General features: G+C 40.1%; 2 protein-coding genes across 6 annotated transcripts; both read right to left on the bottom strand.

The window, feature by feature from the left end:
• Nucleotides 1-1,778: 1,778 nt before the first annotated feature.
• LOC115784880 (uncharacterized) lies at nucleotides 1,779-9,856 on the bottom strand. 4 transcript variants are annotated; one of them, XM_030736266.1, is made up of 29 exons: nucleotides 9,671-9,856; nucleotides 9,499-9,587; nucleotides 9,315-9,413; nucleotides 9,119-9,202; nucleotides 8,915-9,034; nucleotides 8,727-8,833; nucleotides 8,558-8,650; nucleotides 8,227-8,472; nucleotides 7,921-8,139; nucleotides 7,702-7,846; nucleotides 7,447-7,632; nucleotides 7,223-7,363; nucleotides 6,469-6,660; nucleotides 6,257-6,364; nucleotides 5,977-6,121; nucleotides 5,603-5,879; nucleotides 5,267-5,349; nucleotides 4,939-5,093; nucleotides 4,704-4,830; nucleotides 4,446-4,577; nucleotides 4,197-4,358; nucleotides 3,755-4,057; nucleotides 3,405-3,686; nucleotides 3,194-3,288; nucleotides 2,971-3,085; nucleotides 2,425-2,627; nucleotides 2,241-2,329; nucleotides 2,072-2,141; nucleotides 1,779-1,961 (listed from the first exon to the last, which is right to left on the bottom strand). In XM_030736266.1, exons 2-29 carry the CDS (start codon nucleotides 9,583-9,585, stop codon nucleotides 1,893-1,895), a joined length of 4,134 nt encoding a protein of 1,377 aa, XP_030592126.1. In that variant the 5' UTR covers nucleotides 9,586-9,587; nucleotides 9,671-9,856; the 3' UTR covers nucleotides 1,779-1,892. The 4 variants fall into 4 exon arrangements, with proteins under 4 accessions (XP_030592126.1, XP_030592124.1, XP_030592127.1 ...); XM_030736264.1 differs by having other exon boundaries at nucleotides 9,499-9,856; XM_030736267.1 differs by having other exon boundaries at nucleotides 2,241-2,326; nucleotides 9,499-9,856.
• A 1,078-nt stretch (nucleotides 9,857-10,934) lies between these two features.
• igfals (insulin-like growth factor binding protein, acid labile subunit) lies at nucleotides 10,935-13,364 on the bottom strand. Of its 2 annotated transcripts, XM_030736000.1 has the most exons (3): nucleotides 13,295-13,364; nucleotides 11,367-13,151; nucleotides 10,935-11,254 (listed from the first exon to the last, which is right to left on the bottom strand). In XM_030736000.1, the coding sequence occupies exons 1-2, from the start codon at nucleotides 13,311-13,313 to the stop codon at nucleotides 11,410-11,412; spliced, it is 1,761 nt and encodes a 586-aa protein (XP_030591860.1). In that variant the 5' UTR covers nucleotides 13,314-13,364; the 3' UTR covers nucleotides 10,935-11,254; nucleotides 11,367-11,409. The 2 variants fall into 2 exon arrangements, with proteins under 2 accessions (XP_030591860.1, XP_030591859.1); XM_030735999.1 differs by having other exon boundaries at nucleotides 10,935-13,151.
• Nucleotides 13,365-13,593: the final 229 nt, after the last annotated feature.

The following is a 13,593-nucleotide window of genomic DNA, read 5'->3' as shown; positions in this document are numbered from 1 at the left end:
CACCACCGCTGTGAAGTCAATTTTGTTTGTTGATTTTTTTTTTCTTATCTACATAAAAATCAGTTTGGAAATTAATAGGTATGCATTCTGTACTGCTAGGCCTGTAAGGTGCTTTCTTTTTATTTGACTCTGTTTTCTGTTTCTTAAAGCCGTGGTCCAAATTAGTTTTTGTTATTTACTGGGACAGATGACGATTGTGACGTATCAAATGGCAGATACAGACATAATTCCGCTTAATTTGTTGTCGGCCCTCAGTCTCTCTAGACGTCTACCTGCCCCAAATTTCTGAAAGAAATCAAAAGATCAATTTGTAAGCACAGCTTAATTTTCTTTACATTTCTTCAATTGTATCTCTGAACGGACCAATTATGCTTTCAAATGCGTCTGTGCCTTTCTATTCTGTAATGTGGATTGATTGAAGAGGCAAAGTATTACTTATTCAATTAGAATCAAAAATGCAGTGCCTTACAGTATTTTGTGGACCATAATGTGAGTGCTAAATGTCTCATACATTCAGCCCACTTGAGCTGAAAGGAAAAAGGCTAATCTAATGAGATTTGCTTCACCGGTTTAAGAGGATGAAGCAGATGTTTTAACTGGCTAATAATCGTCTGTATTTGCCACGCAGTTCAAGAAAACACAACAACACCTGACCGCTAAACACACAGATCTGATCTGGATTAGTCATTTTTGATATCAGAAACCCAACAGTTTGCAAAGAAAAGCACCAAACAGGAAGAATCTTGTATATGAACTGTAAAAGATGTATCATTATGCTCTGCATTGGAATAGTTTAATCTATTTTGCATTACTGTTAGTTGTTGTGTCTTCTTTTTTTGTGTGTGTGTGTGTGTGTTTTCTTTTTCTTTTTTTTTAACATTATAAAAACAGAGCCAGAAGATTTATGCAATCTTGTACATGTATGATGTATGGAGCTGTTCAAATTAAGTAAAAAATATTAGTGTAAAGTCAAAAGTAAATCTTAACATGGAACCAGCTGTTCCATGTACTTTACAAAATTTCAGTAAAAATGTTATTTTAACATTGAAACCCTGAAATATTGAATGTATTGCTCTAAATTAGATTTTCAATGAATAGGTCACTGGATATTATGGAGCGCAGTTAATTGATTATGATGTAGCATCTAGTTGTGAACTTCTATTCAATAAAATTTATTAGAACTTAAACAATTGCAAGTTTTCAAGTTTCTATTTGTTAGCATAATGAGAAAATATAAAGACAGAAATGTATTTTTCTCAGGGTAAAATTTGAGAATGTTAAATCTGAGGAAACTGCATTTCATGGATATATTAATGTAAGTGGGTTTAGACATTTATAGATTAAGAAATATGTCCCTTATTTTGTGATGAGCTGTATGGATATGTAGGAAATTCTATACTGATAATTGTAGAAATTATTCTGTTGGTATATATTGATATTTTTGTGTTGTGAACACAAAAACAGGTGCAAGTCTTAGAATACTAGATGTTTCTTTTCTACATTGAGGATTGTGTACCGCATATTTACTGTAGTGTATTACTAGTTTGTTAACACTTGTTAAATTGTTACACTACAGTTATGCAATGGTTTACAGAGTTCACAAAATTATTTTTATCATCTTGAGAATTAAAATAATTTTTCATCTGAAATGTGTGAATACTTTTTGTCTCAAACACAACCTGCAGAAAATGATTTTGTGCCTTTTTTTAAAGATGAAATGGACTACAGTGGAGGCAAAACATTGTTTTTAAATAAATATTTATTGTAATACATCGGCTTGAAGAACATCAAAAACCTGAAACAAGTGAAAACTATGAACTTGTATGCAATTTCTGGAGCCGAGTTGTTAGGAAAATGCAAACAATAATATATGTGTGCATATATTTGGACTTCTATTGCACAATGGCATCACAGCACTCAGAAGACAAGCTTTCAAATAGGTATAATATCAGCTGTGTGGCCTGGAGGAGAGAAAAATCATATGAAGAAACTAAAAATCTTTATCAACATTTATGTAACTGGATTAAAAATAAACACATTAATTCAAAAGCTGATTTATTTTCAGGTGTACCTCTTTTTCACTTTCTGGATATATGATCCTTTTTCCTACTTGTTCCAGGTCTGACCTCTCCTCATAAATCCTGTTGCCATAATAAAAACGGAGAAAGTTATTTATTTAAAGAAAGTTAGTTATTTAAAAAAAAAAAAAAAGCATATGCACAGTCAGTTTTCCCTCATACCTTTTAAGGATCAGACTAAAGCCTGTCACAATATTTTCTCCTTGGAGAGCCATGAGGAGACAAGGGGTCAGGTAAAAATAAGCCATCTTCTGAGAACATAAAGCAGCCAAAAATCAGCAGCTGATTGCATCATCTGCATGAAATCATGGTCCAAAGCAACCTGTTTCAAGGTCACATTCCTCACCTTCTCCCTTACACTTGACACTTTAAGAGTCTTGGCTATATGTCTTCGCTGCTCATCGTCCAAGATGCTCATCCTTCCCGCCACCAGGTGGCAGTCTGACCTCAGCACCTGGTCCACTATCTCCAGCTGGGAAGGTACTTGGCTGCGTGGTCGAGCATTCAAGGGTATCAGCAGACAGGTTGTCTGCCTGTGTATCAGGAACCCTGGTTACCAATAAAGCAATAAAACAACATAGAACATTTTTTTGTGTACAGCTTACAAAGGTTACCTGGAACTGAGTCATATTTCAACATACAGGAGAACCCCTGCCAAAACTAGATAAATGATTAAATCGTTTCAAGGGACCCATTTGCTTAAAAATAACCGAGCCTTGCGATGTTCAGTGTTTTGACTTAAACTGAGTCACATTTAATAATGGGAAGACGTGCATTCATGATTATGAGTACACAGTTAATGCATTCTGATAAAAGGGCATAGCTGCTCACAACTCTGTTTTTCACTGAAATCACCATATAATGCTAGCATATAAAAATAAAATACAAGAACCTCCATTTGGCTGTGACGCAGTGGACACTGATAGACTTTCCTGAGTCACATGAGTCAGCGTGCAGCTCTGTTTATGCTCCATGGAGGCGAAAGGGTCTGAACACAAGCTGAGTATCTGGGGGGGAAAGAAACATTTGTTATCAGTCAAAATTACAATTCAGGTACTCAAAATAGTGTGGCTTTGAAGTCTGGTTACCCACAGTCCTCTGGTTAACAAGCATACCTGCTCCTGTCTCATTGTGCTGGTCTCAGGACAGCAGATTCCCTCAGGAAAAAACCTCCTCACATCCATAACTGCTTGCTGATACGATCCTGAACCTGTAACAGCAGTTACTGACATTTTAAACATAATACATACACAGCAACCCTGTTCTCAAATGTGAACAAGTGTACAAATAAGGACACTAGTCACAGAAGCTATAAGTAGGTCGTACCATAACAGGTCATCCACATCAAAGAGTCCTCTTGGCTCAGCATGTCCAGCAGCCTCTTCACAGCATTTTCTCCCTGAAGGCAGAGAGCCAGCGAGGGGCCAGAGCACAGGTTGTGCACACTCTCTGCAGGCAGCAGTGAAGTAGCATCACTTTTGTCAAGGGTCACTACCCGCAGGCCCACCAACGTGAGGCCACTCTGCTGGAGTTTGTGGACTATTTTAGCCAGACTGTGATTCCAGACTCGAGGTCTGAACAGGCACACGGTGAGCAGCGTCTGTGGATCTGAACAGAAAGTTAGCTGTTCTGAAGGATCACTGAGAGCAATCTTCATACAGCACAACAAACTTTACCAGGGATCATTTCATGCTTAAAGAAGAAAAGGGAGGTTTGTCTGAGGGCCACTTCAGGTGTGGGAGACATGAGGATGCTCAGGCTTTGCAGAGAGTCGTCTAACAGGAGCTTCCTCAATGAAGAAAAAACATGAAACCCTCTCAAAGCGCACACTAGGGCAGGAGAGGACATCAGAGTTTCCACGCTGTTGTAGCAGAGCTGGTCTCCCACCTCATAAGGGCTCAGTTCCTGGGCCTGAAGTCGAGTCAGCGCAGGCAGCCACTTCAGGCTGAGGAGCCTAAATCCAGCCTGTTGTTCATCACCTAGAATATCAATAAAAAGCATCACAACTAACCAAAAACAATAAGGGAAATTAAGAAAACTGTGAAAAGAACAAAACAAAAAACTCAGAATCAGTTTGTTTATTTTGCTATTTTGGCTACTCCCAGAAGTTTCACCCACCTTCTGCAGCTATCAGCACTCTGTGTAGGAGGCTCAGGCCTTGGGTCAAGTCCTTCCCACACAGAGTCAAAACCACTACCTGCTCCATGTCAGGTGTGGATGGACACCTGTGATGAGACAGGATCACACTTGCGGGATCTGGCACTGCCCACATGCACTTAACTACAAAGGAAACACATGTAAAACAAGCCGAGAGTCACAGCACAGGAAAATGGTCCTGAACCTGTACTGACACTATAAACTGCTCACCAAAGTTTTGGAACAAGTTGTTGTTGTACGGTACAGTGTGGAAACACAGGCTTGGCTCTAATGTGTGAACACCATCATTCGCTGAGTGGATGTAACCCAGAAGCTTTTGAGCTTTAAATTCTCTCATTAGAGCTGAAACATATGACAAGATTATTGAACAAGATTATTTTAAGAGCAAAGACTTACTGCATTATGAGACACATTTTTACACCTAAATGAAGGTGAATTATGCTGTAGTGTTGAGACAGGTTTTGAGACCTGATGGTAGATTGACACTGTGACGCAATGCATTTTCTTTCCTCAGCAGTAACACGAGACAGTGAGAGGGCAGCTGTAGCTCCTCCCGATCCAGGGCGGAAGCAGGTGGACCGCAGAACACAGATGTCTAAGAAATATACACAGAGGCTTCAAGATTTGATGATCTCAAAAAGTGAATTAGCACAAGAAGAAATAGCTGCTTTCTGTATTTATGTGAGTATCTTGATTCTTCTACCTGGTAGCTGGTGAGACCCAGGAGGGTGGCTCCATAGCTCTGAAGCTGCAGCCTCTGCAGCCCCCTAAAACTGAAGCCTCTGCGTTCACACACAGCCAACACTTGGACATAGCAGCACGGAGGAACAACGGGCGACACCAAGAGGAGGAAGTCAGCTAGCAAGGATGAGCAAGAGAAGGATTAGCAGCTCCACTCAAGTGAAATGTTTTCATCCTTGCTCCAAACAAGCACTTTGATTCAGGACAGTAAAGATTAAAGTTAAAAATAAATGGTGGACACTGGCTGGTTTTCCCCACTGTGACAGCTTTGACTCACTGAATTATTGTACCTTTAGTTGTAGCGCACAGAAAAGAGGGTGATGTGCTTGACTTGAATGGGCTGCTTCCAACTACGTCATCAGAAGGCACAATTCTACAAAGAAAAACGTTTGGCGTCTGATTATAAAAATATTACACTGAAACAAATTAAAGCAAGTTCAAGTCAGTCCCACAGGATTATATCAACACCCATCGATTAATGGCATCAGGTCAATACAATCGATAAAATATGGAGTTTTTCCAGGGTGCCCCAAATCAATCTCACTTCTGGTGGAAAATGTGTAATAATCAATTCTTTGGTTACAAAAGAACTTTATGGACACAGCTGAAGAACCTTTTCCACACACCCGCTGTGATTCTGTGCACTTCCTCCCTGAAGTCTTCCTGAAAACCACAGGCACAGCTCGCTGTGGACCTGACTGGCCAGCTGGGGGAAATGGATGAATGGCGGCTCTTGATATCGGCAGCGCAGATGTTCGCTGGAAGTGTTGTTTGCCTTTTTGGATAGCAGAGAATCTAAGGAAGTAGTTATGTCCTTCAACAAGGAGTGGGCATAAGGACCCCGGACTGCTAGAGCAACAACAGGATGGCAGGGCTCATCAGCTTTCTGGTAAACTGGTGTACCTGAATGAGAGGAGATATTTTCAAAGATCATTTTTAATCAGTGAAAAACAAGCAAGTAGAGGAACTTTAAGAGCAGATGGTTTTAGTTATGTCCTACCATAATGCTCTGTCAGGAGCCCCTGTGGTGGGTAAAGCAGCCGCAGACCACACACATCCAGTCCTGAGTCAAGGACCAGCTGGAGGGTGTAGTGTGTTATGAGAGGATGTTGAAAGAAGCCACTGGACCCCAGAACAACTGACACCTACAACAAACGTCAAGTAAAAATAAATTCAGTTACTGCTGTCCCTCTGACTCTGTGCTTCCTGCAATCAAAAGAAAGTCGTTAGAAAAGCACAATTACTCCTGCAGATAGCACTTTAGAGGACAACATGCTCACCCCTGTGTGCAGCTCCTGTGTGGTCTCTTTCCCCTTAAAAACACGATCCTGAGTTTTCACAGTCTGCCAGTACAACCCTGGACTTAGACCAAATGTCCTCTCTATCACCTATTTAAAAAAAATAAAAATAAAAAATACAGTCAGCAGGCATAAAGGACATCAGGGCGCTCAAATGTTAGAAATCTTCAAGCACCTTTACTGTAGCAACCCACCGTTTGGTTGGAGATGGCAGAAATAAAACAATTTAAACAGGATGAAGGGAGGTGGATGGGTGAGGTATAGGGCTGCTGGTCCAACAGGTTTTTAAGCTCAGGCAGCCATCTGGCAATTACAGTGAGCGAGGTCTCAGAAAGGAACCTGCAGACATCACTGTAGAAAGGCGCATGGATGTCTTTGTCTCGTTTCTATAAAAGAAACATCAGATCTGCATCACTGTCAAATTCATGAGACAAAGGCTACATTCACACTGCAAGCCTTGGTACTCAATTCTGATCCCTTGTGTACATTATTTATTTATTTATTGGCTGTTCAATAACAAAGTTATCACTTATTATTAAAAAAAAAAAGAAAGCATGCCAGCATGGGAAAAGGCAAAGCCTCTTGCGGAAATAGGATAGCCTAAAAGAATATCACAAGCAGTAGTAGGCATCCAGAAACATTTCAATACACTCACTGCTAAAATGCTCCATCCTAGTGGTGACAGTTGGAGCTTAGGGGGTAGGGAGGGTGGGTTGCAAGGGGTAATTACAGAAAGTACCATTAATTATTTCTGTCATTGCATTTCCACTAAAAATCTCAAGTCAAGTGAGTGACACAAAAAGATCAGATTCTTATGATTAGTGCTGTTCACACTGTCACGACATTAAAAAAAAAAAAAAGCAGAAATGCATGCAGTGTAAATGTAACCAATGTAAGTCAAAGTTTCTTTTGTTTTGAGTATTTGCATTGTTTCGTATTTTCATATACCCTTGCTGGATAACAGTGACGAGCCACAACTAAAACATGCAAAGCCAGTCCATCTTCTGTCCACAGTTGCTGAAATCCCGCAACCCAAAACGGGACCTTTGCACTAACCTCGTCCTCACAGTTGCGTGGCTCTGGGCCAGCCTGATAGAAGAGACACATGGTGAGGAATAAACTCAAACAACAAACGGCACGGCATACAGAAGAGACGCCCCCTGCTCACGCACCAGAGACAGAAACCATGCCACTAAAGTGTTGTAGATGTGTGATCTGGTTGCAGCTGGATGTTTTCTCTTCCCGTGTCCTCTCTCTCCAACCACACCAGGACTGGAGAGGCTGACCTTCAGCAGCATGGACCCCTTTCTTTCAGTACCTGCTGCCGGTGAGTTGAATGACTCTAGATGAGGTGCTTCCTGAAAAACAGGAAGCAGTAAGTGTAGGCCAATGCACTGTGCATTTATTTTGAATTCAGTGACACTTACAAACTCATAAAGAGCACAAGTCATTTCAGCAGCTGGCTGCTTCTCATCCACAGATTTGGTTGGACGATGTCCTTCCAGCTGCCTAAGAATTTTCTGGGCTTCCTCACGGTGAAACGTCTTCTCAAACCACCACCTCTGCTGGCCACTAACGATTCATCATCACAGTTCATCTATTTGTTCATAAGAGTTAATACAAATAAAGAAAAAATAATTCCATACCTGTGCTGTTTTGGTTCTTTAACTAAACTTTCCAGGTCAGTTTGTGGGTTTTCCATTTCAGGGTCAGACTGTTCATCTACCCACAGATGTTCTGACTCAACCTCTGTGTTTGCTTCCACGCCCAGATCTGCGCGATGTGTACATTTAACAGCATATTTATTCACATTTCTATTCACCGCTCTTATTTTCTGAAGCAACATGCTCTTTCCAGTCACCCCCCTGTAAGCAGAGCAATGGAAACATGGCCTGTAAGAAAATGAGCCGAACTGAAGCATGATAAATGTCACTCATGTCAGATATATTTACCTGCCTCCCATATGCGATCCAGTGTGCACTTCTAAATTGTTTTTCTTTGCAGGTGGATTTTTCTGGTGATTGTCGTTGTGTTGGGCTGGCGTCTCTGGCTCTGATGAAAGATTTGGGGATGTTTTCGCTGGTTTGACTGATGGATCAGGGCAACGTGAGTAAATATAAACAGCTGGACGTTCCTGGTGGCTCAACTGCAAATCTGCTGTCCTCTTTTCCACCAATCTGCTAGACATCTTATTTTCTCTGCAAGAAACAGGTGATTATTATTATTATTTTTATTTTTTTTTTTGAATGTGGTTCACAAATCCTGAGCAGTGGTATGGCTTACCTGATACAGTCTGGACTTTTCACAGACTCTGACTGCTTCTTACAGAAAGCAGCTAGTTTCTCCATTATATTCTCCTGTGACTGGTTTATGTCACTACCTGTAAAACAAAGATTCAGTTCATAAACCCTTAATCAATCGTTAGAGCTGCAGTGATCCGTTTTATGATGACTTACCGGCATGTGTTTTCGCAGGTGCCACTGTTACATGCTGTTGCAGAGACAGCTTGGTCTCTTTGAGATTTCTAAGGACGTCATCCAAGTCCCACTGGTCAAGCCTCTGACAGTGTTTTTAGAGAATATTTACCTGTTCCATTCATTACTGCTTTCATATGATTGTCTTCTACTTTTTCAAACTCACCGCAAATGAGAGAACAGGGCAACCTTCATAGGATTTTGCGATGTCCAGGTTTGGTTTCAAAGAGGCCTCCAGCTTGACTCTGTTATCCAGTGCCTCAGACTTGTCCTCACCAGCACCTGGCTTTAATGGTAGGAAGAAAAGAAAGAAAATTTAGTGTGGCATGGCTATATGGTTCTATGCTCAAGCCAGGTTCATATATCCAACCTCAAGATCGGCCTCAGAGGCTAATATACTGCTTTCTACAGTTTGATGATCTGAGCATGTCTGTGGCACTGGTTTCAACAGCTCCTGATTGGGAAAACACAGACAAATAGTAACAATTATTCAATTTTTTATGTTTCTTTGGGTTTCATGACTTTTCCAACATTAACAAATAAAAAAAATATGTATAGCGGCTGACCTCTAGTTCAGCATCTTCTTCTGAAAAACTGTCCTCAGGAACTTGGAGAGAAAGAGCAGCTGGGCTTTCATATATGGCGATAGTGTCGTCTTCCTCTGACTATATGACGTTAAAGGGACATTAGTTAGGTAATGGTTGTTAGTGAACGTTAGCACGATTTAAGGTCAAAGAATAAATAACTCACAGATGAAAAGTCAAAGTCGATGGTAGGAATATGTGCTTTAACTTTCTCCGAAATTGAATTCCAGCACGAAGAACGGTTAAAATCCATTTCTAACGGTGTACCAAACAAAACAAATCTAAAGCAAGGAAGTTTTTTTGTTGTAACTTCACGGTGTATCTGTTGCACTTGGTACCTGAGGACGTCTTGGTTACCGCTGGAAAGGAGAAGCGTCACAGCAGTGTTGCCTTCAGGTGCTGCCAGGATTTCCTCCACTGCAACGCGAAGAAAATGAAAGCAAAGCAGCTCTGCATTGGTGAGGTAAGCTCACCAGTGTGTAACATGTCCAATCACGGTGAAATTTTCTTTGTATGTTGGCTAACACTCTAACTTTTTAAAAAAGAGTTTTCCTATTTTTTTTTTAACTATTTTATTTCTATCACAGCTGTGATTGGTCCATTGGATGTGACGTCTAAGTCAATTCCATGTCCTGAATGCAAGTAATAATTTTGTTTTAATACATTTTTTTTTCTTTTTAAGAAAGTTTCCCAACAGTGTCATGTGGACAAGGCAGCTTGGTCTACATGGACTACTCCCATGAAATTAGTTATTAATCCCTCTTTTATCACCCTTTAATTATTTTGCACTTTTATTTTTTATTATCTTATTATTATTTATTTTGTACTTTTATGTACGAAATATTTTACACCGGTACTTATTGAGTTTTTAATACGACTTAGTATATAATACAATAATTTCATGTTAAAAAGTATTCTACATGCTTTATTGTGAAATAAAACTATATTCTATTCAGAAATTGTCTTTTTGTCTTTTGAAAGGTGAAGCTTTTTATCAGTGTGTGTGTGTGCAAATATTGGACAGAACTGCTTCATTATTATTTCTATTTATTTTTTTGTCAAATTAACTAGCTATGCTTAGATATTTTTTTGATGTATCTGTCCCAATGTATCTGTTTTGTTTTTTGCTTTTTTGGAAGGTGAAGCCATTTAAAATGTCTTTTATCTTTAATACTTGTTGAGATAGTCATGTTTAAACATTTCCTCAAATTTCAAGGTGCAAGATAACATGCTGGAAGTGGGTGGATGGGCCATTAAAAAAAAAAAAAAGAATCATAACAAAACAAATATCTAGAAATGTATTTTATATATGAAGCTAAACCAGTCATTATATATCCAGACTTTGGACCATGGCAAATCTGAGGTGGTTGAGCAGAAGGCCCAGGATGATTTGCGATGGGATGACCCATCGGTGGCTTAAACTTCCAGGTTAGAAACATATAATTTCAGTTCGTGTTTCATCCAGATTGTTCCCCTTTTATAATTCAGCTTTTTATTATTATTGTTCTCATACTGTTTTAAAATGCTTGTGATTTGCAGTGAAACTACTCTCAGGCTGTAGTATAATGTTGACACTTTCTGTGTTAAAGAACAGATCATAACCACATTTGAAATGTTTTATTAAATATTTCATGCAGACTCATCTCAAAATCAAGCACTTTAATCAAAGTGGTACAAATTGAGCTCTTCACATTCCATCATGCTGTCTAATACTAACATAAATTGTTAGTATTAGAATTCACTGCATCACATTTTGTCTTCACATTCAACCGCAACAAAATATTTACATTTAACATAACTAATAAAGCAAAATGAATATTGGCTGGATGTTTGTTTGTTTGTTTGTTTGTTTGTTTTGATTGAAGATAATCCAGATATGTTTAGAAACAATAGTTGCTTTAAAGACATTAGATGGCAGCAGTTTATCTGTTAATGGCTATATAAGAACATGAAACACATTTCAGTATTGCAGTTTTGATGTTCAAATCAAACTGAATTAATTTATACTGTTGAAATGCTAATGCAGATAGCAGTACATTAACCAACCAACTCCATAAAACTGTCTTTGTGTTTCTGCTTAGCAGCTTTGAAAGTGTTCACTGCCCACATCCCGTAGGTCCTGACCAGCCAGATGTGGTGGGTTGGTGCAAGTGATGTTGTTGTATATGGTGATAGTTGTGTCAGGCTCTTCACCCTCTGCGTGGGTCTCCACTCGCCGAGGAATCACCCGCGGCTTTCTCAAGGTGAAGTTTCTGAGTGGGAGGGTGCTGCAGTCACATTTCCACCTGTTGCCAGACAGCAATAGTTTTTCCATTCTCTCTGAGAAATCAGGGACCATGCTCATTAAGGCATTAGCTCTCAAGTCCAAGTAGCGCAGCCTTGGAAGCACCTGCATTGTGCCATTGTGCAGAAACTGTCGACACTCATTGTTAGACAACAGCAAGTACTCCAGATTCTTGAGTCCAGAGAACATTTGGGTGTTGAGAACGTCCAGCTTGTTGAAACTCAAATCCAGTCCCAATAGGCCTACCATATCCATAAAGCTTCGCTGTTCCACCACAGAGATATTGTTGTGTTGCAAAAAGAGCCTCCTTAACCCAGATAGTCCAGTGAAGGCTTGAGTTGTGATCCTTGTTAAGCAACCTCTGTCCAGATGTAGGCTGTGAAGCCTTGTCAGACCTTTGAACATTTGGTCTGGTAGAGTGCGGAAGCAGCTTCCAGACAGGTTAATGACAGCCACATGAGACAGGCCTGTGAAAGTCCCCACTTGTGCTTCCTGAACTTGATTGTGCTCTACCTCTAAGACCTCCAAATGGCCAAGACCTTCAAAGATCCTCTCCCCCAGAGCTCTAATCCTGTTGTAACTGAGTCTTAGCTCTTCTAAGTCCTGCAGATCACGGAAAGTCCTGGGCCTAATTCCAGTGATGGAGTTGTTGGAAAGACGCAGTACGTGGAGATTGTGGAGGCCAAAGAAAGTGTCATCGTGTAGAGAAGTGAGTTTATTGTTTGTCAGATCCAGCCATCTGAGTGACTTCATGCCTGCAAAAGCTCTGGGTACCACTGTCGCAATCTGATTCTGTGCCAGGTAAAGCTTTTGCAGTTTAGTTAGTTTAAGAAACACATTAGCTTTGATGACCTTCAGGTAATTTCCTGTCAGATCTAACTCTTTGAGCTCACCAAGGTTTTGAAAGAGCTGTGGCTGCAAGTAAGCAAGTCTGTTTCCTGCAAGTATCAGCTCTCGTAGACCTTGCAGGTCATTAAAAGCTGTCTCAGGTAAGACCGTTAATGAGTTCCAACCTAGGTTGAGAAGCCACATGTGTGAAAGTCCTGCAAACAGTCTTTCCTCAATGCGAATGAGTTGGTTGTTATGCAGACTAAGTGAAGCAAGGTTGGGTGTATTCTGGAAGACTGTACCTGGTAACACTCGGAGGCGATTTCGCTCAAGGTGAATGTGTGCTAGCGACCCAAGGCCCTTGAATGCCTGTGCGTCAATTGTCATCAGCTGGCCACTCTGAAGATTTAAAAAGTCCAGGTTGGTCAGATCCCGAAAAGCTGCAGCTGGGAGCGAGGTAAACCAGTTGCCATCCAGCCAGAGAGAATAAGTGGATGGTGGCATGTCAGTTGGTATTTGTGTGAAGTTGCGAACGCTGCAGTACATGTTGAGCTCCAAGGTGTAGTCATCATACAGACAGGTGCATCCCTTAGAACAGGGAATGGGATCTTCAGCCACCTTCTCTGTCGCTGCTGTGTCTGGGTCTGGAAACACTAGTGATGTTTCCAGTACCCAGACTACCAACAGAACAATGATTTGCATACCAGCTGTGGACAGAATATTAACATCAAAATATTAATATAATTGTAAAAAAAAAAAAAAATACATTAATTCCCAATAAAATGTAAAATATAAGAAATTTTAAAATATAAAATTTTTAATGGTTAAAGGCCTGAAAAAGATTGTTTACCTTGAGTTTTGGAGGTCATGATTGAAGGCAACCAGGCTGTGGAATAGTGAATGACTGATTCTTGTGCAACTGTATGCTGAATGAAAAAGTCTGCCAAGCCCCCAAGTTTTTTTGTTTTTTTTAAAGTCAGGTGCACTAGTTCTGCACTATTAACCCATTCATTTCCATCAGACTTTCATGTACTTTGTCTTAGAATTTTAACTTAAGTTTTATTAGCTTTTCATCCTGTATCAACACCAATAATTTCAGTGTCATAATAACATATACTTTTGCAAAGGCTGTAAAATTAGAATCTGATA

This window comes from Archocentrus centrarchus, chromosome 8 (assembly GCF_007364275.1).
Source record: "Archocentrus centrarchus isolate MPI-CPG fArcCen1 chromosome 8, fArcCen1, whole genome shotgun sequence".
In the NCBI taxonomy this organism is placed as follows: Eukaryota; Metazoa; Chordata; class Actinopteri; order Cichliformes; family Cichlidae; genus Archocentrus; species Archocentrus centrarchus.
The sequence above is the reverse complement of the archived record's forward strand: the minus strand, read 5'-3'. Positions and strand labels throughout refer to the sequence as shown.